This window comes from Schistocerca piceifrons, chromosome 7 (assembly GCF_021461385.2).
Source record: "Schistocerca piceifrons isolate TAMUIC-IGC-003096 chromosome 7, iqSchPice1.1, whole genome shotgun sequence".
Taxonomy (NCBI): Eukaryota; Metazoa; Arthropoda; class Insecta; order Orthoptera; family Acrididae; genus Schistocerca; species Schistocerca piceifrons.
In genome coordinates this window covers 432,463,811-432,485,508 of record NC_060144.1, presented here as the reverse complement: position 1 = coordinate 432,485,508, position 21,698 = coordinate 432,463,811, and the positions used below count along the sequence as shown (strand labels likewise).

The following is a 21,698-nucleotide window of genomic DNA, read 5'->3' as shown; positions in this document are numbered from 1 at the left end:
TCCCCCCCCCCCCCACACACACAAAACACACAGTAAGTTATTAATTGTTGCACTTACAGGCTACAATAATTAGTCCAACAATAAAAATATTTTCGGTGATATTAGGGCAGAACTTATCTGATCATGCATAATTTTATGTGAACAAGTAAAGGAAGTAAAGCGTCTGCATGCTAACATTAGTTAAAAGTACTCATCCACACAATTTACCAAAAATTTGGACACACACACACACACACACACACACACACACACACACACACACACACACACACACACACACACACACACACACAGAGAGAGAGAGAGAGAGAGAGAGAGAGAGAGAGAGAGAGAGAGAGAGAGAGAGAGACGTCACCAACCTTACCAGATGAAGCTGTGAAGCTGTAGCAAGGAGAAATACTCCCAAATTAGGTGCTACCAAGAAAAAGACAATTTTTAAATTTGATATTTCTAAGCAATATCAGCAAGTACAGTATGCACAAATCATCCTCAGTGCATGGCTATTTATTCAATCTAGAGTGCTGATAAATTTAATGTCAACTGGGTTACACAGTACTGTATTGGTTCGAAGGGGATGGGTCAACTGTGCTAACAGCAACACAAATTTAAGCAAATACTAAAGGGCCCTTTACAACTCACCACTACTCAAATTGGAGTGAAAACAATTTGTTCTGTTTATATGAGGATCACAATTCAGTCAGTCCCTCCTCTTAACAATACTAATATCACAGCAAAAAAAATTTTGTTTTGTTTTTAAGGTCAGACTACTAATTACTACATACTTCTAATCAATTTGTTTAAATGGTACTTGCAGATAAACCTAGAGAAACTAAAAACCCAAATAAAAATATTTACAGTGCCTCCCTGAGTTAATTCTAAAATGAGCCTATTATTCCAGTAGCAATGATTAACTCCAACATTGATGTTTTAAAAAAGGCTAGAAAATAGCTAAGTGAGTAAGCTGCCCACCACCAACTGTAATTGAAAATATTCCGTAGAAGCTTGTCTCCAGTTTGACAGGATAAAAATGTACTGTTTCCATAAAGTTACCTCTTTCAAAGATCCAGAAAGGGCTTTCACCTGCTCCTCAAACGTCTCTTCACGCTGTGTCGCCTAGGAAATGTGACAGAGGAAGCAAAGGCATCAGGCAAAAGCTAAACACTCTGCATTAAAAAGACGTTCACATGTTAAAATAAATACACAAAAAAGATCACAGGCACACTGCAAACTACGGTTATGACAACCATGCTTGGATCTAGCTCGACACAAATAACCGTCGTGCTATACCTCCTTTAGCCTGTTGTTCAGGTTCTTAATCTGTTGCTTATACTCCTCCTCACGCTGGTTTGCCTATTGTTATCAATGGAAACAAAAGTCATATCATTCATAAGTCTCAAAATTAAATTGTTTACTATCATTTATTGGACAAAGAAAATCAACAAGAACATACTTTTAAGCTTTCTCTGAGGCTCCATACTATCCAGATGCTTCCTCTCTGCTTTACTATGAAATGCTGTATTACTATACATTACATCTATAATGAAAATAATTCTTATGTTGCAGGTACGAATGCTTTGACTGGTGTGCAGATAATTTTTCATGGCAAGTTCTTCAAATAAAAGAAACACTGATGGAACTGGATATTTATGAAAGGTTCTGTTTCAGTGTGAACTTGCAATCAGTCCTAAAAATTTTCTCCTCTAAGAACATCTGAATCTAAGCGTATGAAGCCTCTAACTGCACTCACTAAAGTATATAAATATTTACAAACTTGATCCATGTAACAGTCATAAAATACTTTTAAAAATCAGCCACATCACATCTTACCATATGGTCTGTTCTATAGAAAATGTATGCAATATATAACAAACTCCGTGAATCCGTATGCATTTGAATTTTCACAAGTGGAGGCAAGTTACATATTTTACTCTCAACAAACTCATTATTTAACAGATTGCCATGACTTAAAACATACCAGGAAATTTCTGTAGCCCCTTGACTAAAAACATTACATGATGGTTCCTGTATGCACAATGGAATCTACAAGCCAACTTTACACCCCATGCATTTGTTTTCCTTAGTAAAGCAATCCATGACAGGATGCATATCAAATCTACATTGCTTTTCATTATTACCGGAAAGCCTATACGTTATTATGGGGATCGTCCACATAAAATGGTCCTGGAGATGGAAAGGTAAACCAACGATTGAAGATCATCTAGAAATTTAAGTCCTGTGAATTATAACAGAAGTTTTCAGCTTATGACTTACTATGAATAGTGAAAGGAAATGGCAAGCTATAGAAAATTTTTCCTGCAGCGAAATAAAGAGACGTGGCTGCAAAACGACTAACATGGTGATCAAAGTTTTTCACAGAGGCTGCGGGAAATGTTGAAAAACTACCTAAAATCAGAATACAACAAAGCTATAACACTTAACCATTATTTAATATCTTACAGACAACTACGTGGAAATCAAAACCCCATTTAACACAAATCTGCTACTTGCCAACAATGGCCTCAGTATATTAACACTATACTACCATTTAATATTAACCCCATTTTCCAACTCCCTTATGTGGAAAGGTGAATAAAATTTAAGTGTACAAGGAAACATGCATGCTGCTGCTGCTCTCCAACCCCCCCCCCCCCCCCCCCCCCGGTCCAAAATACTAATGAATGATAACATCACTAGAAGAAATAAATTACCTGAAGCTGACCAGTCACGTCATTAACAGCCTAGGGTCCACAGCTATTACACTGCACAAACTTACTGGTATCACCACCACCACAAAAACTTTCATTTAAGGGAATTCAAGAACTTTTATTCTGCACCACATATTTTGCTCAAAGCAAAATTTTTGTTCCTATCATAAAGTTTCAATTTACATATTTCCTTGCAGTTTGCAGACGTTTGTCAAAAATCTTGTCACACCACTGCCAGCTGATACGAAAAATCTTCATGTTTGCTATCTGTTCCTATTGTCACTCATCATCAGGCACAAGGAGTTTGACAGCAGTATCATATATATCCATACATGATATCCATTACACACTATAGAATGTACACACTAACTGGATAACCAAACTCAATGCATAGAACTGGAGCATTGTTTAGGCAATCCAGTGCATCAATAATAATACTGTAATAATAATGATGATAATAATAATACAATTTAAATTATCCATATTGTGTTGTATTGTCCAAATCGAAAACATGATATGCCCAGTCACATTATTATTGCCAAGAGAAGCTTAGCATCAACAAAGATTTTTATAGCAGCTGACCGGATAACACGAGTTTTGACTAATTTTAAAGTATTATAATTTTTTTCATTTGTGTGAAGACCACATGTAACTAGAACAATTATTGAAAATTAAGACTATTGTAAGTACGGTTTCCTAAATTTATTTTTTGAACAATACTCAATTGACTGACATTATGGCTAAATCACACTCACTCATACTGTTTTGCTTACCTTCTCTTCTGAAACCTCAAGGGATTTCAGGTTATTGCCAACAACACGGAGCTCCTCTTCCAGTTCCACAATTTTGCTGCAAATTTTTAAAAACCATTATTATCTGCACAACAATTTTTTTTTACATCTTATGAGGAAATCATTCAAAGTCATTTTTTTGTTACAGCTGAATTTTTTCATAATAAGTTTCTTGTAACTGCATGGACTACTGTGAGTAACTTTATCTCTGAATTAGCTGTTGCCAATTATCATTAAGTTTAAGATAAATATAAATGTAAATGCCTATAATTTAATAACAGTAACTAGGTTAGTACACAAAACCATAAATAAAGTTAACTGGGTGGATAAGCATTTTCATATTACAAAGTTTTTGTGTTTTCTACTTACTGTGTTACGGTGATACTTGCAATACCCAATCCGAGCAATGAAAATCACTGTGGATAACAAAGGATGATTAAACTCGTTGTACTCTTGCTTGATGCGAGTTCTCTCCTGAATTTTAAGAATTGTTTATTGAAAGAGGACATCAACTAAAATGCTCTCTCACTAACATAACTTTTAAATATGCTGGGAAAATTAGCAGTCTCCAAGAAATTCGAGTTTTGGGGCATTAAATATCTTGAGTAAATGATTTGGAATATTGTTTTCTACTGAGCGGTTCTTCTTCTCTTTGACATCAGCCTATTTAGCCGACCCCCCCCCCCCCCCCCCAAATAACCGTAGGACCAGCAAGTGTGGTCATTTCAGTTTTTAGAATTCGGCGATTTAAGACTAACCTGTCACTCTGCTCAGCACGTTCTTCTGCTCGCTCCAAATCCTGTTCCATCATCACGAGTTTTCGGGCAACCTACACCACAACACGGTGCGAAAGAAATATGCACATGCAGTGAGTATGAGAATAAAACACCTACGACATACTTTATATCACATGTTGCACTTAAAGAGAATGTTTCACTACACCATAAAAGTAATTTGTGACCCTTCAGGAATTTTACTCAAAAAATTTGACTCATCTGAGGAATATTATTAGCTGAAAGCATCTTACAAGTGGTAACATGTGATAAAAAGTTCATAGCATTTATGTAGTGCAGTGAATATCAACAAACAGTTAGCAATAGCCATGCAATAAAAGGAACAATGTTTAATTAATGCTGTCAATCCCAATGTGAGCATCACTGGTGCAAAGAAGTAGTGAGAGAATAATTCCTGGCTCATGCTTTAGCATAACATTGTTCCTCTTGTGCTTTTGCAGATCAGAACAACTCAAGATAAAGCATTTCTCCAGATGACATGGCTGCTCCTGAAAGCTGAGATGTTCTACAGCAAAAGCAAAAATAAAAACATGGGCCATACATCACAGACAACTAGAAATGAATCAACACATGAAGATAAGTACTACACACCAGGACATGTTAAGCTGATAACTACAAACACCTGAAAGTTCAAACGGATTGTATGTTTTGAGACACAGAAAACTGATGAAAGCATGCCAAATTTTTATGTTAACATATGAAACATACGATTCCCCAGCTTCTGCACGCTCTTCTGCTCTTTCCAAGTCAGCTTCCACCATGGCCAACTTACGAGCAACCTGAAAGATAACCCACAACCTTCACCCAACAGATATTTTGCACAACTTACTGAGCCAGCTGATGCAATGCACACCACAATGAACAAATGTTAAAATGATTGGATGTATTTAGCGTCTAATGTTTCTTTATTCTTTATTAAAGTGCAAAATGTTCAAAGCTGGTAACTTTCTTTAATTTTATGAAGGAATAATATTGTTCCACTCAATGGTAATCTTTAAAGTAGGCAGTCTCCCCACAATACAGACAGTAAAAAAATTGAGTTTATAGAGTCAACTCCTCCCCCCCCCCCCCTCCCAAAAAAAGTACATCATGTATATATAACACACACACACACACACACACACACACACACACACACACAAGAAAAACAGCTAAAGTGCACCAGCATTCAATAGGCACATTTCATGACATGCACAAATTAAATTAAATTATACATTCTTTACACACAGACGACTATCACAGCTTTAACATATAAAAGGATCTTATTTGCCTCTATCAGGTACACATGCATAATCAGTTAAGCACTAGGGGGAACTGCTCTATCATCAAAGATCAAATAAAAAATTTCAGTAGAGACAGAATGCTTATTCTCATCACATTGTCTTTAGGTGAAATTCAATGAGGTTACAGTCAAAACTGAATGCTATGTGTTAAATTTTTTTCTACTGGTGCTTACTATTGGAACTATCTACAAGCTAACATTATCAAAAGTGGCAGCTAGAAGTCTTATTATATGGTATTTGAAAACTAACAAATTAATCATTGTGGGTCAGCACTGTAACTAAAATAATTAATTTACACACAGTTCATGCAAAACTCCAGTGCTCTGAGTGAAATGAGATTTTCCACCTACGAAGGCACAGCTCAGTTGCCGTAACTTTAAAACAAATAAGTTAAGTTATTGCATCCTATAGTGACATAATGAACAAGGGGGAAAACTACGCCGTCATGGAATAAGTCCACCTCTATTATCAAAAGCGTATTTTAAGTGCCACTCTTTGTGAAAAGTTATCTTGGGATGCATACAGTAATGACAGAGTATAAAAGATTTTCTGTGGGTGTGAGGGGATGTAGACAACAAAAAAACCTTTTTTAATCAGAGGCACAATACGTACCTCAGCTAACACACTATGAGAAGAAATACAAACAACACTAAGATGAAACTTCCTGGCAGATTAAAACTGTGTGCCCGACCGAGACTCGAACTCGGGACCTTTGCCTTTCGCGGGCAAGTGCTCTACCAACACTAAGATGTCTGAGTCCTTTAACATGAACAAACTACTGCATTACGTAACACTTACTAAACACTGTTTATCTAAAATTTCCAGTGGAACCATCAAAACTTTTATATGGTAGACCCAGCCATTCAGTAATAAAAGCTTCAATATTAATAGGCCTCTGAAGAAAGGACAACTAGTTAGAGTGGAAAAATAGGTTGAGTACTACCTTTCAGTCTCCTTTTGTATAAATTATTTTAAATCACCTCACTCAATTCATGTGGAATCAAGTAGCATTATTCTTTGGCGCTTATGAATACTGAAGTCTCACAATAATTGACTGAAATTGATAACCAATTGTTTATTGCAGTCACTGACTAAAGAATACAGACTATTGTATAAACAGAACTTGAAATTTCCATATCCAGAAGTGTTAAGAGAACACTAGTGCCTGATTGTAAATCAAATCACAGGGTAAAAAACCAAATTAACACTTTGTAAGCTACCTGGGTGCAAATAATTTTAAAACATGAATAAATTAAAAATATTCCATTCATGTGAGCCAACTAACTATAAAGTTGTCTTTTCCAGGACAATATTTTAATCACTGTTTAGTAAAAATTTTTGGATTAGAGCACTTGTGTAACTAACCATAATTACAAAAAAACCTGACACTGTTAATTTTTCTATTTTTACAAAATAATGGATAAACAAAGGAAAAAATGAACATTTCACATGTGACTCAAACAAGGTTCAGCGAACAGTCATTGTATGTATCCACGAGATGTATAACAGAATTGTCATGACAATGACAAACAGGGTGCATAAAGATACAGAACAAAAGGTCAACCACACAATTTTCTGATACTTCAGTCTGAACTGGTACAAAGAAATCCAACATTCTCGTGGCATTGTAATCAAACTCTTCCCCAACACTGGAGATACTTCACATGAATTGTCAAAATAATTTGCATCAACACATAGGTCCTGACAATCTTAACCTCTCCAAAGGGTGCAATGGACATTAAACTGTATGCACAATATCACTAACTACAGTTTAAAGTATTTTATCAGTTACTAAACATTTACAGTAATGTAGTACCAAGTAATTGGTCACATGCTGCATATTTTAAATGGTTTATAACAACATGACAGACTGGCTGACCAGTATTTTTCTTAAGGTGGTGTAATTTTATTACTGCCATTAAAGACATTAACAGCAGATGAAAGTTTATTTTATCTTTCAGAACTAAATTCAAAAGAATTTAATTTCTTTAACTAGTTATCCACCACTGTGTAATGTAATTTTAGTTTTCTTATGTGAATTATTATTATTTTTTTAATGTATGACAGTTTCTCTTATTTGGTAAGAATATCACAATTAACAACTGTATGATGAACACATACAAGATGAGGATTCTGAAGGGAAATCAATAAGTATTTGGGTTCTCAATGTATCTCCCTGTATCAAATATATATCCTCTACTCTGACAATAACTGTGCAGTCATTTTGTATCATCAACTGTGACAGTTTCATGCAGCATACTGATATCCTAAAATCTGTTCTACTGTGATCTCTCTCTCTCTCTCTCTCTCTCTCTCTCTCTCTCTCTCTCTCTCTCTCTCTGTGTGTGTGTGTGTGTGTGTGTGTGTGTGTGTGTGTGTGTGTGTGTGTGTGTGTGTGTGTGTGTAAGCCAAATACAAAAAGGTACTTAAACTATTAATTTTTTAAAATGTCAGGTCTTATTCAATTGTCTCTGTAAATATACTAAGGACACACATGGAAGGAGGAGGGGTGGGGGGGGGGGGGGGAAGGGGTGGTGGTACACTGTCCCTTAGGGTGGTCTATCTGCCATTTACTCCTACACTATCACCTCAAATTATTCTGTTCTGTTGAGGTTTGATTTGATTTTTTACACATTCATTTCAACCAAATCCATGACTATTTTGGTGTAAACAAACTGCTTGCTCTCTTATGTACACAGCATTTAATTAGCTGAGAAATATTTCTGGCCCCTAGGCAAACAAACACCCCCACCCCCATACCCCCATTTGTCAAAAAAGTTTCATTTTAACTCCGTATAGAAAGTCTTGTTAGATAGTTTCTTCTTATATTGTTCAATGTCCAACAGTTATAAAAATTCATTTTACTACATTTTGTTTATTAATAGTACAAGGCACATCTCAACCACATACAGAGCAGGATCCAAGTTGCATGTACTGTTATATAATAATTGAACTTATCTGCAAAAGCTACACTATTACTATACCTTTAGCTCTTCCAGAGACAGGAGGGGGTAAAATGATTGTATAATGAAGGCCAGAGTTCCTGTAATACCAGTCACCACTGTATTTTAGACTAAGGGTACTAAGTTCAGGCAAATGGTCTCAGTTCCTTTTCTTGTTTCGATAGCTTTTGCTGTCTATAAACACAGTGTGTGCAACATTTTGCATGTTTTTCCTTCCACTAAATTTGCACTCTAGAACCCACCTTACAGTGTATGACAAATGGTACACCGTCCTAAATCCCCTTCTCTCACACCCCAAACCCTATTCCACTTCATTTGGCAATACTGCGTAGGAAGAAAAACAGCTCATAAGTAGAGGTATAAGTTCTACTTACTTATTTTACGGTTATGACCACTTCACGAGATGTATGTGGGAGGAAGTATGTGCTCAACTGTATTTTGAAAGTGCCCTTTGAATCTGAATAGTAAGCCTCTTTCATATTCCCAATTCTTTTTTAGTATGTAGTAACGGATTTGCAAGAGTGTGTGCCAAATTCATAAATCTAAGTCCCTGGATGCAGCAGTTCATAAAACAAGTGAAATGCAACCACTCGCCCACAGTGGATCAACACATGGAGCACAAGAACACACAAACAGCAGCATTCACACTAGTGTTCTTCCTAGGAAAGTACACATTCTCTCACACAGACACTCAAAAAACACACCCTGTGACCACAGGAGTAGGTGTAGGTGTGTGTGTGTGTGTGTGTGTGTGTGTGTGTGTGTGTGTGTGTGTGTGTGTGTGTAGTGGCATGAGGTTGTGTATGAATATACACTTTTCTAGAAAGAAACATAGTGCTCAAAAGTTAGTGTGAATACTGTTTTCTGTGCTTCATGCTTCAATTCGCTCTGAGTGAGTGGCTGCCTTTCTGGTATTTCACATATAAATTCATAAATCTTGTCGAGTCCCCCCTCTACTAATCTCACCTGGTCAAGTTCCCCTACGAAACAATAATATTCAAGAATCAGTCAGTTTGCAAGTTTTCTTTTTTTTTGTGTGTGGCTACCATCAACTCAACATTTCTAATCTTCAGTGAGGGATCTTTAATTCGACAGAATTTACATGCTATGTTACCTTTCCTACAACATTTAAATTCGCTCTTGGTTGTTCCAGACACATAACCTGTATTTTTTGGCTATTGTTGTTTCCAGTGATTTAATGCCAGGGGTGCAATTAACAATAATGGGTCATTGCATTTATTTGTTCACAAAACCATATATTCATTTACATTTAGTTTTTACTGACAGTCTCTGTATCAAATCTCAATCAATTCTTCATCTTCTTACATTTTGTTAGCATCTCTACACCTTCTCCTCCGCTATTTACTGAGAACTTGTAACCATAGCACACCATGTGACCAGCAATGGCAGTGTAACGGTGCTATAACCACCTCTTCGACAATCAATCACACAAAACTCACGTTATCGAGTAAATTATATATGTAACAGTCTTTTAGCACTTCTGTGGAGCATGCTGTTAACTAATTTCACATCTTATAATTTCTCCCTGCTAATGACAGAAACTGAGTTTTGTTTGCTCTAATTGCCACAAACCACAAAAAGTTGGATTTTAATCACAAAAAGAAATAAGCTGACTTTAGAAGCAGAAATAGCACAATCTGCTACTCCGATTTCATGTATCAAATTACAAAATGAAGCAGTGTGTGTAAAATACTACTGACTAAATCAGATTCTGAGAAAGCTTTTGACAGCTATACAAATATCCTGAATAACAACCTTGAGAAGCAAATAGTTAAGTCAACCTGCGTTAATATACAAAAGAATATAAATGCCAATGCTCCTGCTTCCACTAGACTTCTTCAGAATTATTGTAAAATCTGAACTGAAATGATCATACTAGGAGACTGCTTCTTGCCGAAGGTTCTGAGCAGCTCCTCCAGAAGTTATATATTTGAAATGAGAAAATGAAATGTATGTTAAAAGAACATCTGATCTATCTGTATTTTGATGATATTGCACTGTTCGTTTCTAGTGCATGTAGGCTTCAATATGGAAACAATAATCTGAACAGAGCAAGTTTCAAAGTATACTTGAAAATCAAATGCTCCCACAATGACGTTCAGATTAACAGTGGAGTTACAGAATGAGTTTAATGGGAAGTTTTTATTCAGTTCACTTTCTGACTACATGGACAAAAAGGAAATAACACTAAAAATAGCCTAGAGTGATTATGGTGACTCAAAAGGGAACAAATGCAACAAAAAACATGGCAGTGGAATGCAAATTTCTCTAATTAAAAAGAGGTGAGCATGACAGGAAACGAAGTAAATGCATGTTAAATTAACAAAAAGTGGACATTCCAATGGATGAGAGAGAGAGAGAGAGAGAGAGAGAGAGAGAGAGAGAGAGAGAGAGAGAGAGAGAGGGGGGGGGGAGAAGAGGGGGGGAGGGTTAACAGATTACAACCTAAGGGAAGGTGGGTAGATGACAAAATATATAGGCACCACGTGGATGCTTATACTGGAGATTATACTACACAGAGAAGTCTCAAGGGATCGTTTAAGCAGCAATGAATGTCACAAGGCTGCTGGTTTGCTATAAGTCTTGAGTCAAGTTACACAGCTAGTCCAGTGTTCCATGAAAACTCAACTTGTCCAGTAAGTAATATTGGCGAATTCTAGTGAATGCCAGGCAGAAGTCAAGAAACATTGACTTGCCTTGTGTACTACTATATAATGCCATATGGATTTTATGAGCAGAGTGAGCCCAGTGTTACATGTTTACTGCTTGTAGAATCTAAGTCTATTCCTGCACAGAAAATTTCAGTGTCAAAAAAGATCCAAATAGTCCACCATAAAATTTATTTTATTGTTCTACGATATACTGATGCCAGTGATACAGCCCTAGTTATGTATGAGGATCATCGCAAAAGTGAAGAACGTTTTTATACCACACCCAGTGCCAATCACCACCACCACCACCACCACCACCACCACCACAAATATCCCAGTTAGCTCCTTCCCCCACTCCATGTGAACGAAGTTTTGTTTTCAAGCAGTCTATTGTGGAAACTTTTGAAATAGTTGTGTCCATTGAAAATACTGCCAAATGTGAAGAGCATAGTGTTATTCATTTAATGGATACAAAAAATTTTGCAAATCAAATGATGTTTATGGTGATAGTGCAATGAACGAGTCTTCAATGACGTGGAATGTGGTCGGGAAAGGTGTTTTTGAGTCTTGAAAATGCTTGGCTTCATGCAACAGCTTTAACCCAGCAATAATTTCAGCAGCGTTACGTGGGAAATTTTTTTGAAATCTTCCTTACAGCCCTGACTCAGCACAAAGTGATCTTCACTCACTCAAAACTAAAGGAATTTTTTGGGTGAAAATAGTCCACAAACAACTAAGACCTCAAACAAGCAATGCCATCCTGCCTCAGATTTTTGTCAGCAGATGGGGTACAACATGGGAATTGTAAAACTGATCCAATGTTATGACATATGCCTTGACAGTTATGGTGACTACATTGGAAAATACAGTAAGATACTACAACTTTGTGAAAGTTGTGTTTATTTCTTTTATTTTTATTTATTTACATTAAAACATTCCTTACTTTATGGATGCCCTCCTTACACCTGTCCAAAAATCATATCATGAAAACAACAATGATGTAAGAAACTGTTGCAAGAAAAAAGCCAATTCTTCGTACCAGAGAATCAAGTACATATATCACTAGTACAGTGACCTTTCCTCTGGTTAGCTGTGTCATTTGGTTTTCAAGTCCACTTCCACTAATTACACCGACATTTCAGCATTTTGTGCTTTATTCAAAAGCAACGAACTTCTTGACCGAAATATCTGATGACAATTCATATTTTGGATTTTACTTTGTTATTACTGGTTGTGATAGTGACCTCCATCCATTTACTTACATTACATAAGCCCTAAATTACTTTGTTTTGTTTGTCAGTGTGGTAATTGAGATAAAAAATAAGTGATACACCATCTTCTTCAAATTTGCTGAACACATTACACTTGTTTGAACTTACTTTCGTTTTTGTTTTCAAGGCGGCTTGGTTTTCGTTTAAATCTGAGATGGGGCACCATCTGCCCTTTCTTCAGACCACTTACTCCCAGAACATCGCATCCCACGGGGAAACCAGTAATAACAAGAATTATTTCATGCAGGTGGAGGATGATAGTTACATGAGCTCCTACAAAGTTCCTTTATAATACACAGCTTTAAATCAGTTGACCAACTGTCACTCATGAAGACCTGTGTCAATTAAGAGCATATTTTTTCAAGGTGTTGCATGTGCTGCAGTTGTGGACCCAATAGAATGTGGCAAGAACAAGTATTTTTGAAGAATCATTTTAAGTAAATCAGACCTTATGCAATGACAAGAAAGTCAAACAGCTTAGAACAAATGCAGCAACCATTTGCTTGTTATGCAAGTGCTACTCCAAGGGATTGTTACCAAACTACACAGTTAACCAACGTTATTACTTTGAAGTGTAAAAATGATTGCTCAAGGCAGTGCAAAGAAGGAGGCTCTTATTGTCTTACAACTGTCAATTTTTGGCTGCTAAATTTTGCGCCCCTGTGATTTTTTGTTCAAGAATGTGTGAATGAATGGGGCAAATTTAGGTTCAGTGTCCTGTTTAGAAGAGGATAATTAAAGAACGAGCCCAAGTTTCAGTTTTACAAGGATGAGAAATAAGTGTTTCTTTTGATCGAATACTCTGGAATTTGCCTTAATTTAACGAAACTGTGAGATATATAAATCTAAATATCCAATAGGGATTTGAATATCACTTTTCCAAATGTTGAGTTCACTGTCTTAATCATACCCCTTCTCTGATCACTGAATGACAAATGACCTAATAAGAAACATTTTCACGTAAAATGAGAAAATCATTGAAGGCACTAAACGGTACAACTTCCAAAAGTTTTAAAAAACTCGTTCCAATGAATAGGTTTAACAATGGAACAAGTAAATCATATCTTATAGATTTTCTACAAAATACAGAACTGTAATCCAATTATTCTCTCTACATTTTAGCCATCCTCATTGTTCCCCCAGTTACGTATGAATGTTTGACAAAGTTTCGATTGACCACAATCCAACTACAACATTCCGTCACTAAAATGACAGCACAGTAAAACTATTTCCAAATCAGATTACCAAATCTACGTAAACTGCCTTATGCACATCAAGGAAATCAACTTTTGACAAGTTGGTACTAAGCCAGCACTGGCCGAAACAGGTTCTTTTCCTGATGTACCTCAAATGTATTTAAAGTTTCAACTTTCAAACATAGTATTAAAAGGTGCAACAATTCACGTGCTACTTAACTAGCTCATCAAGACATTTTAGTCTCAATTTTACAGCAACAAACTCTACACTTATTGTGAAAAGTGACCTTAATATTAGATAACAGCATATATAAGTAACTGAAAAAAACAAACAATTATCTAAACAAATTAGAAACCCTGAATATCCTTCTTGCCACTTCTCTAACAGTCAGCATTTTACATTATACTTTAAGGGTTTATACTGTCCAATATTAAAAATGAAGCCAAATGATGATGTTGAAGACAGAACATGTTAATAATTCACATCTAAGATCTCTTTTAATATCTTACTTTAAGATTATCTGAATTCTTAAAAGCAGTAAAAGTTTTTGTAAGTTGCAGTTTCAAAGGAACTTAGCAATAGTATTATGTCATGTGTACAGACTTCCCGATAAGTGTCTACATAATATGTTGAATCACAAGCATACTTCATGAGAAAAAAATAGGTCGCTCAATATTTCTGAATCTATTAGAATTTATGGTAACAACCGACAACAATCATTAACTAGTTCAAGATAATCCTATAACAATTACTTCTGTTCAGATGCTGTTAAACAGGAGTAATGGCAATTAAAATGGAAATGAAGCAACTAAGAGTTTTCGCTTTCACCGGAGTCTTGTCACATTATATCAAAATCATCACTTCGATGTATTTGACAGGTTTGTCATTATTCAATGTTGTGATACTGCAACTGTCGTTGACTGTATGTCATCTCTTTAAGGTAAGTCACAGTAATTGATACTACTGAATTTTATAAAAATTGTGCACACAGTCACTAAATTTTAAGTAGATTACATTAAAATTTTATTTATAAAATACTTTTTCCAGTTTTTATAAGTCAACACAAATGAGTAACACAGGTATTCTTCAAATGTTCCATCATCATGGTTACTCTCAGAAGTAAACCTAATTTCTATCAGTCACCTTAAGCAACCAAATCCCTATTCAAATTAAGCTGGCATTAAATATTTAAATACATAGTGTTTTTAACAGTTAAGACACTAATGTCAATTCTTTTGTGCTCACAGCACTTATCACAACTAAATGCTACAAACCCTCCCCGGATATTACAACACAAAAACAAAGTTGTATACCTCTTGCAATTAAAAACATTTCACGTGTATAATGATGTCCGTCACGAACTGTGCAAAATAGTGTTCTAACAGCCATAAGAAATTTGGCAGGACTAGAAATGAACAATAGAGCATATGAGAACACTTTCTGCTTTTCTTGTTATCCTGTTGCTTCTATGAACCTTCTCTCTTAAAAAATTTACCGAACTTTATACCATGACACAACAGCCCTCTTCTTAAAAGAGGAATTAAAAAGGTATTGACAGGCAGAATGCCATCCTCACATTCTCACCACTTAGTATTTTGTTATTTGGGCAGCTTGGGCCGTGTCAGATTCCAATTTGCTAATCCAAATAGAAGTGAGATCTGAAAATATTGCCAATATGTTTTTAGGTAGTTATTTCTTGCACAGTCAAAAGGCTGCTCTAATTTTGGCTCAGTCTCAAGCTTTTATGTTTTGCTCTCAATATTTTTCCTTGCAAACACTATTAGTTGCCGGCCGCGGTGGTCTCGCGGTTCTAGGCGCTCAGTCCGGAGCCGCGCAACTGCTACGGTCGCAGGTTCGAATCCTGCCTCGGGCATGGATGTGTGTGATGTCCTTAGGTTAGTTAGGTTTAAGTAGTTCCAAGTTCTAGGGGACTGATGACCACAGATGTTAAGTCCCATAGTGCTCAGAGCCATCTGAACCACTATTAGATTTTAATCGTTGGTTCACTTTTATGACGACAATTGACGTTTTACTTCGCATTTTGACCCCTGCTCACTTTTAATCCTATAGCTTTACGCACTATTTTTCTTCTATATAGTAGCATTTCCATCATAGCATGAACAATGATAGGGTGACACTGAAGACAGATGTGAATACTACAAGATAGGCAAGATAGGAAAGCTACCTGATACAGAGTTTTACCTTTTAAATGACTACAACTTTTTTTTAATTTCTAAAATTCTGGAAAGTGCCCCAATTTTTGCAACATTTAGTGATCTTTACCATTCTCTCTACAATATCACTTATATAAAACACCCAACACTATTTCTTGAACATATCGAGTCCCAATGCCACATGCCTGTCAAGTAAACAACTACACCCTTTGTTTTGCAACCTATATAATTTTATAGAGGCAATTTTTGAAGTTGATATTACACCGCACATCAGACACACACTGATCACTGCTCTTATTGTCTGCCTCATTTTTCATTTCTTTGTTTATGTAGATGTAAAATGTCTGATTTGTTTCTGGTGGCACTTGAAAATTATGTATCCTCTCTATATGAACATTACAGTCAACAGTTTTCATTATTTTTGGTGACCTTTCCCTTTGCTGTATTAATAGGTACCCTTCAATATAAACTGTAAAACAGGTCATGTAGATTATTGACAGCATCAACAATGAACTAAACACTTACAAATCAACAACATCCACAAGAACAGAACAAAATGAGGTGAACACATTACCATAATGATTAGTCAACTAGTGCCTCTCAAAAAATCCTCACTCACAAAAGGCTCATTTGGCATTATCCAATTCCTCAGCTAGCTTATTTCTAGTTTTCTACAGAATTTTCTTTATAATCCCAGGAAGATTATTATTTTTCATTCTATGGGTAAGAAGCTTTTCCCTCAATGTATCTGAAAGTACTTAGGTTGTTCAGTACCTATACTTAATATATTTTCTGTAGCAGCTGAGTATTTGCAACATTAACTGCAGCTGGTTCACTTCAACTGGTCCTCCATGAGATATATTCACATCTTAACTACTTCATAATTTAATAAAACCTGGCAGGTATTAAAAATGATGTTCAAAATTAAGGCCTGTTAAAAACAGATGTGCCTTATTCACATATGTTACAGACGACACAGTCCTGATAAAATAAGCATCTAAGAAGCCTGCACAATGAGATATTAATCAATACCAGAACTTTGAAGGGAAGAACAGTTCTCTCATAATTATAATTTATCTTATATTTCTATTATGGTACATTTACAGCAACACAGCATTCTAACATTTATGAGAATAAGCATTCTGTTTTGATAAACTAGATCCACTGATTTCACAATTTTTTTTAATTGTTAACTGAGATTCAACTATAAACAGCACCACAAAAGTAATGAGACTTTACATTCCAAAACTTCACTCAGTGCAAGAAAAAAGAAAATATTTGAATGGAAGGCACAACACATGATCGAACAGCATGTTTCAGTTTGTCAATATGAGCAATAAAAATTTAGGAAACACCATTGGTTAGCCACAAAACAGAAGAAAATATTGTAGAAAAACTTAAAATTGAGTTCAGTGTTTTCACTTGTTTCTCTCATGTTCAATTTTCAGGACTGATGAAAATTTGAATGACTGGTTCAATAGTTTTTTCAACATTTTTCTTACACAACTTTATCAACGTACAAGAAGAAAATTTATGCAATGTATTTTCAAATGCTAGTAAATACACTTGAACCAGTCCTGCTAAAGTCTTAACATTTATTCTGTTACAAGCAGATGGTGACTTTCCACATCTACATCACATTTTATGGGAAATTAGTGCACCATCTGCTCACTTTACCTTGTGAGCCATCTGTTGTCCCATAGAGCATGACTGATGGCACTGTAAATCTGTCACGTTAAGCAAACATTGTTAATCTATGTCCTCAGATTGAGCTACAATGATTTTTTCTTGTTTAATAAAAGTTTTACTATTTGGAAAACTTTACTTTTGTGATGCTGTGGTGAATGATAAATCTACTGCACACTTATGTGTCTAAAGGAATTTATATTTCTGACAAAATCTGTGAATACATAACAAGCAAAATATTAACAAATTAAATCTAATCGAAGTCATGCCATAAGAAAAACACACAAATGTGAAACTGCTCTTGCTATGAGGTTACTGGAACCTGTTACAGGAATTGAACGATGCTACTGTTACAAAGCACAATTCGAGACATTCCAGGGATAAGATATTATGAGTTAGTGAAATCTAAAAATCTAGCAGACATATACCTGTAAAAAACAAACATTTTAGTACATATTATGGAAAACACTTCATGCCAGATGTTTGGGCACCATGGAACTTACAACCGTCGAATGAATGCAAACTCAGTACAAAGTATTTTACGTACGGAGGATTGCTGACCGGCACACACCAGGCTTGCTTGAGCAACACTACCGAAAACACTGTGTCCATGTCATTTCAATGAAAAGTCACACCAGGCATTTTCACTTTCAAGAAAGAAAAGAAAAATTGTCAACTGTTCACATGTACAAGGAAAGAACACTCCAGAGAATAATACAGTCCGACAGCTATTTCTCAAATGAATCCTATTCCACTAGCACTCCGGATTAGTAAGGCACCAAAATAAGCAAAACTAACAAGCCACTAAAGACGTAAAATATAATTTCTTATCTTCCCCAACTGTTCTAGTTTTTCCAGCATTGCAATGTTCCATGGTGTTTATGTAAGAACCACAGAATATAAAAACAAAACTAAACGCGACACACAACTTCTTTCTTTTGTTAAACGAAACCAAAACAGCTTATATCTGTTTTGTTCTAAGTTCCATCATGCGAGGAGGGCGCCTTCACCTCATCATACTTCTTGTCAGCTTCTTCTGCCAGGAACCTGGCCTCCTTCAGTTGGTTTTCTAGAGCGTCCATGCGCTCCTCATCAGCCAAGCTGCGATTCTCAAGAATCTTACGAGCTCTGCACCAAACCAAAAAAGAAAACAAATGTGTGTTATTAAAACTGGACTCCCACATTCCCAGCCAGGAGAGGGTATATGTGATGCTGTGTCTTGTCAGAGTACACTGTAGCAAAACATCTGGTTCTAAATAGGAAACCTTAAAAGTTTCTTCTCAATTTTATATATCATTGTTTTAAAGAAAGTTTCTGTCTTCCAAATTGAAATTTGACAGGACTATTTTTCTGTGTAAGCTTTTGGAGACCCTATTTCTAAATAGGAAACTGGTATCAATGCTAACTGGACTCTGAAAAGACACAGCCATTGTAGATCAGCAGCAGCTCTGGTGACTCGTTCATTTGCAGGTACCTGAAAAACAAAGCCATTACACCAATTATTAGATCCCTGACTCTTACCTCTTCATATTTTTTATCTGCTTCTTCTGCTATGAGCTTAGCTTGTGCCAACTGTGCTTCTAGTATAGCCACACGATCATCTTCCATATTTGTACGATTCTCCAAAGCCTTGCGTATCCTACAAAAACAACACATAATGGAGAGAGTTAGGGCAGAAAGTTAGGGTTCACTCACAGGAGTATAGGAAATACTGGTTTAGTTAGCCTGTGATTAGAAAAGCAACTAATATGCTTCTGAGGTGGTTGCAGTAATAGCTGTGTTGGGAGGTAATGGAAGTATGCAGGCAGATGAGTAACTATAAATGGAAACTGGGAAATTCACAGTATTTTTACAAATGAAATTATAAATGAACACAGTTTTAATTAAAAGGTGTGACTATTATCTGCTGTAACACTGAGTGGATGGGAGGTGGTGGTTAATATTCTCAAGAATAAAATTTCACCTCAAAACTAATACAAAGTGCACAGTACATTGTAAAACTGACTTTTTATACATGAATATTGAATTTTCAGATCGCTCTGAGTTTCTCATGAACACCAGGATCATCAAGTAGAAAGTTCTACGAGTCTCAATCTACAGGGTGATCAAAAGGTCAGTATAAATTTGAAAAATTAATAAACCACGGAATAATGTAGATGAGAGAGAAAAATTGACACACATGCTTGGAATGACATGGGGTTTTATTAGAAAACACACACACACACACACACACACACACACACACACACACACACACACGCACACACACACGAACACCAAAGTTCACAAATGTCCAACAGATGACGTGTGCAAGATCTCTTGCACGCGTCGCTTGGTGATGATCGTGTGCTCAGTCGCCACTTTCGTCATGCTTGGCCTCCCAGGTCCCCAGACCTCAGTGCGTGTGATTAGTGGCTTCGAGGTTACCTGAAGTCACAAGTGTATCGTGATCGACCGACATCTCTAGGGATGTTGAAAGACAACATCCAACACCAATGCCTCACCATAACTCCGGACATGCTTCACAGTGCTGTTCACAACATTATTCCTCGACTACAGCTACTGTTGAGGAATGATGGTGGACATATTGAGCATTTCCTGTAAAGATGATCATCTTTGCTTTGCCTTACTTTGTTAATTATTGCTATTCTGATCAGATGAAGCACCATCCGTCATACATTTTTTGACCTTTTTTATTTTTTTTTTGGTTCTAATAAAACCCCATGTCAATCCAAGCATGTGTGTCAATTTGTACCTCTCTATCTACATTATTCTGTGATTTATTCAGTTTTCAAATTTATACTGACTTTTTGATCACCCAGTACATACCTCAATGGCAGCGTGTACAACCCCTCTAAATTACAAGCCTCCTTTGCCAATTTACATGTTAAGTTATGTACTAATCGCATAGTCTTTCAATTCTTAGTACCTTACATACAGAAAGGTTATGTGGATAACCTGAACACACAAACCCTTTTGAGAACTAGCCGAACTAAGCAAAAACTTTCTGATCTAATCTTTATCAAATAGACTGTTGAACCATGGAGATATCTTTCTGCCCATTACATATTTTGTAACACACAAAATGTGCATCCTTGGTAGCAAATTTCATGCCCAAATCAATTTAAACAGTGTTGTAACGTAACGACTACTTTCATTGCTTCTTAGCCATCTGTAGTGTATTGAAATTATCGGACTTAAATGACAAATTCAGTTGCAGACCTAGTGCTCTATTTTTCAGATTATTAAACATAATGGAAGCCACAGGACTGGTTACGAGAAAGTTAGAATCAATTAGAAAAATGTGACTAAGTGCACACAAGCAGTACTACTGAGGTAATTCAAAGCCCAACAAACTGACATAACTCCAACACGTCCAGTTTTCACCCCTTATCCTCAGCTTGTACCTATTGCACAGAATTTAACATTGGGCTCAATTGTGGGGAAAACTGTACAAAGAGCACCAAAATTACATGTAGATAAAATGGACTCCATTTGTCAGATGCATGAAGACTAATTTCTGTATTATATTCTACAGGTAAGGGCTTTATTAGTGTCAGACATTGCACTGTTATGTAGTTACAAATTCAGCATCTTACATTACCTGTATTACAGCAGAGAGGGTTCTGAAAATTTAGGTACAAAAATTTTGTCACAGAAATTTTGCAATAAAACATGGTTATACTGCCATTTACAAACTAAATAACTTTTCAAAGTAAGATCTACTTCAGCAACTTAACCATTTACTGCTGGAACTGTAACTGTTGCCACAAACAGAAGTGATCTGTTTCCCCTCACATCAAAATAAAATTCTCCCCTTTTTTTAATTTCTGGTAATGTGCGAGATAAAAATTTACTCATCAATGACTATTCTTTACATAACATGGCTGAACTTAATATACATTTGAATGATTAGTATTTACAACAGCTAAAACATTTCAGATTTCATAGGGTTGTGTATCACATGGTACACTATTTTTCACTGTTAGCTAAAAATTGTATAGGAATGTGTGTATTAGCCTGTAAGCCCAATAATTTTTTCTGTGAAAATACTAATTCCTACTTCAAAATATGTATGTGAGACTAGTACTAGCCCTAACGTTACGAAATATGACACTAAGTGGTCATCAGAATGAAGCGCTTACTGTCAGTTTAGTAAAGA

The 21,698-nt window shown here is 36.0% G+C and overlaps 1 protein-coding gene across 17 annotated transcripts in view; it reads right to left on the bottom strand.

The window, feature by feature from the left end:
• The window catches only part of LOC124709012 (tropomyosin), a 158,414-nt gene that overhangs the window by 8,815 nt on the left and 127,901 nt on the right, over positions 1-21,698 (bottom strand). For 7 of the 17 annotated variants that reach the window (XM_047240656.1, XM_047240652.1, XM_047240653.1 and 4 more), the window contains 4 exons: positions 18,547-18,664; positions 4,999-5,069; positions 3,479-3,554; positions 1,288-1,350 (listed from right to left, as the gene is read on the bottom strand). In XM_047240656.1, coding sequence (XP_047096612.1) covers positions 1,288-1,350; positions 3,479-3,554; positions 4,999-5,069; positions 18,547-18,664 — 328 coding nt within the window. Of the gene's footprint in view, positions 1-1,050; positions 1,114-1,287; positions 1,351-3,478; positions 3,555-4,254; positions 4,326-4,998; positions 5,070-18,546; positions 18,665-19,057; positions 19,176-21,698 lie in introns of all 17 variants that reach the window. The other 10 variants (XM_047240657.1, XM_047240654.1, XM_047240649.1 and 7 more) reach the window with 3 other exon arrangements.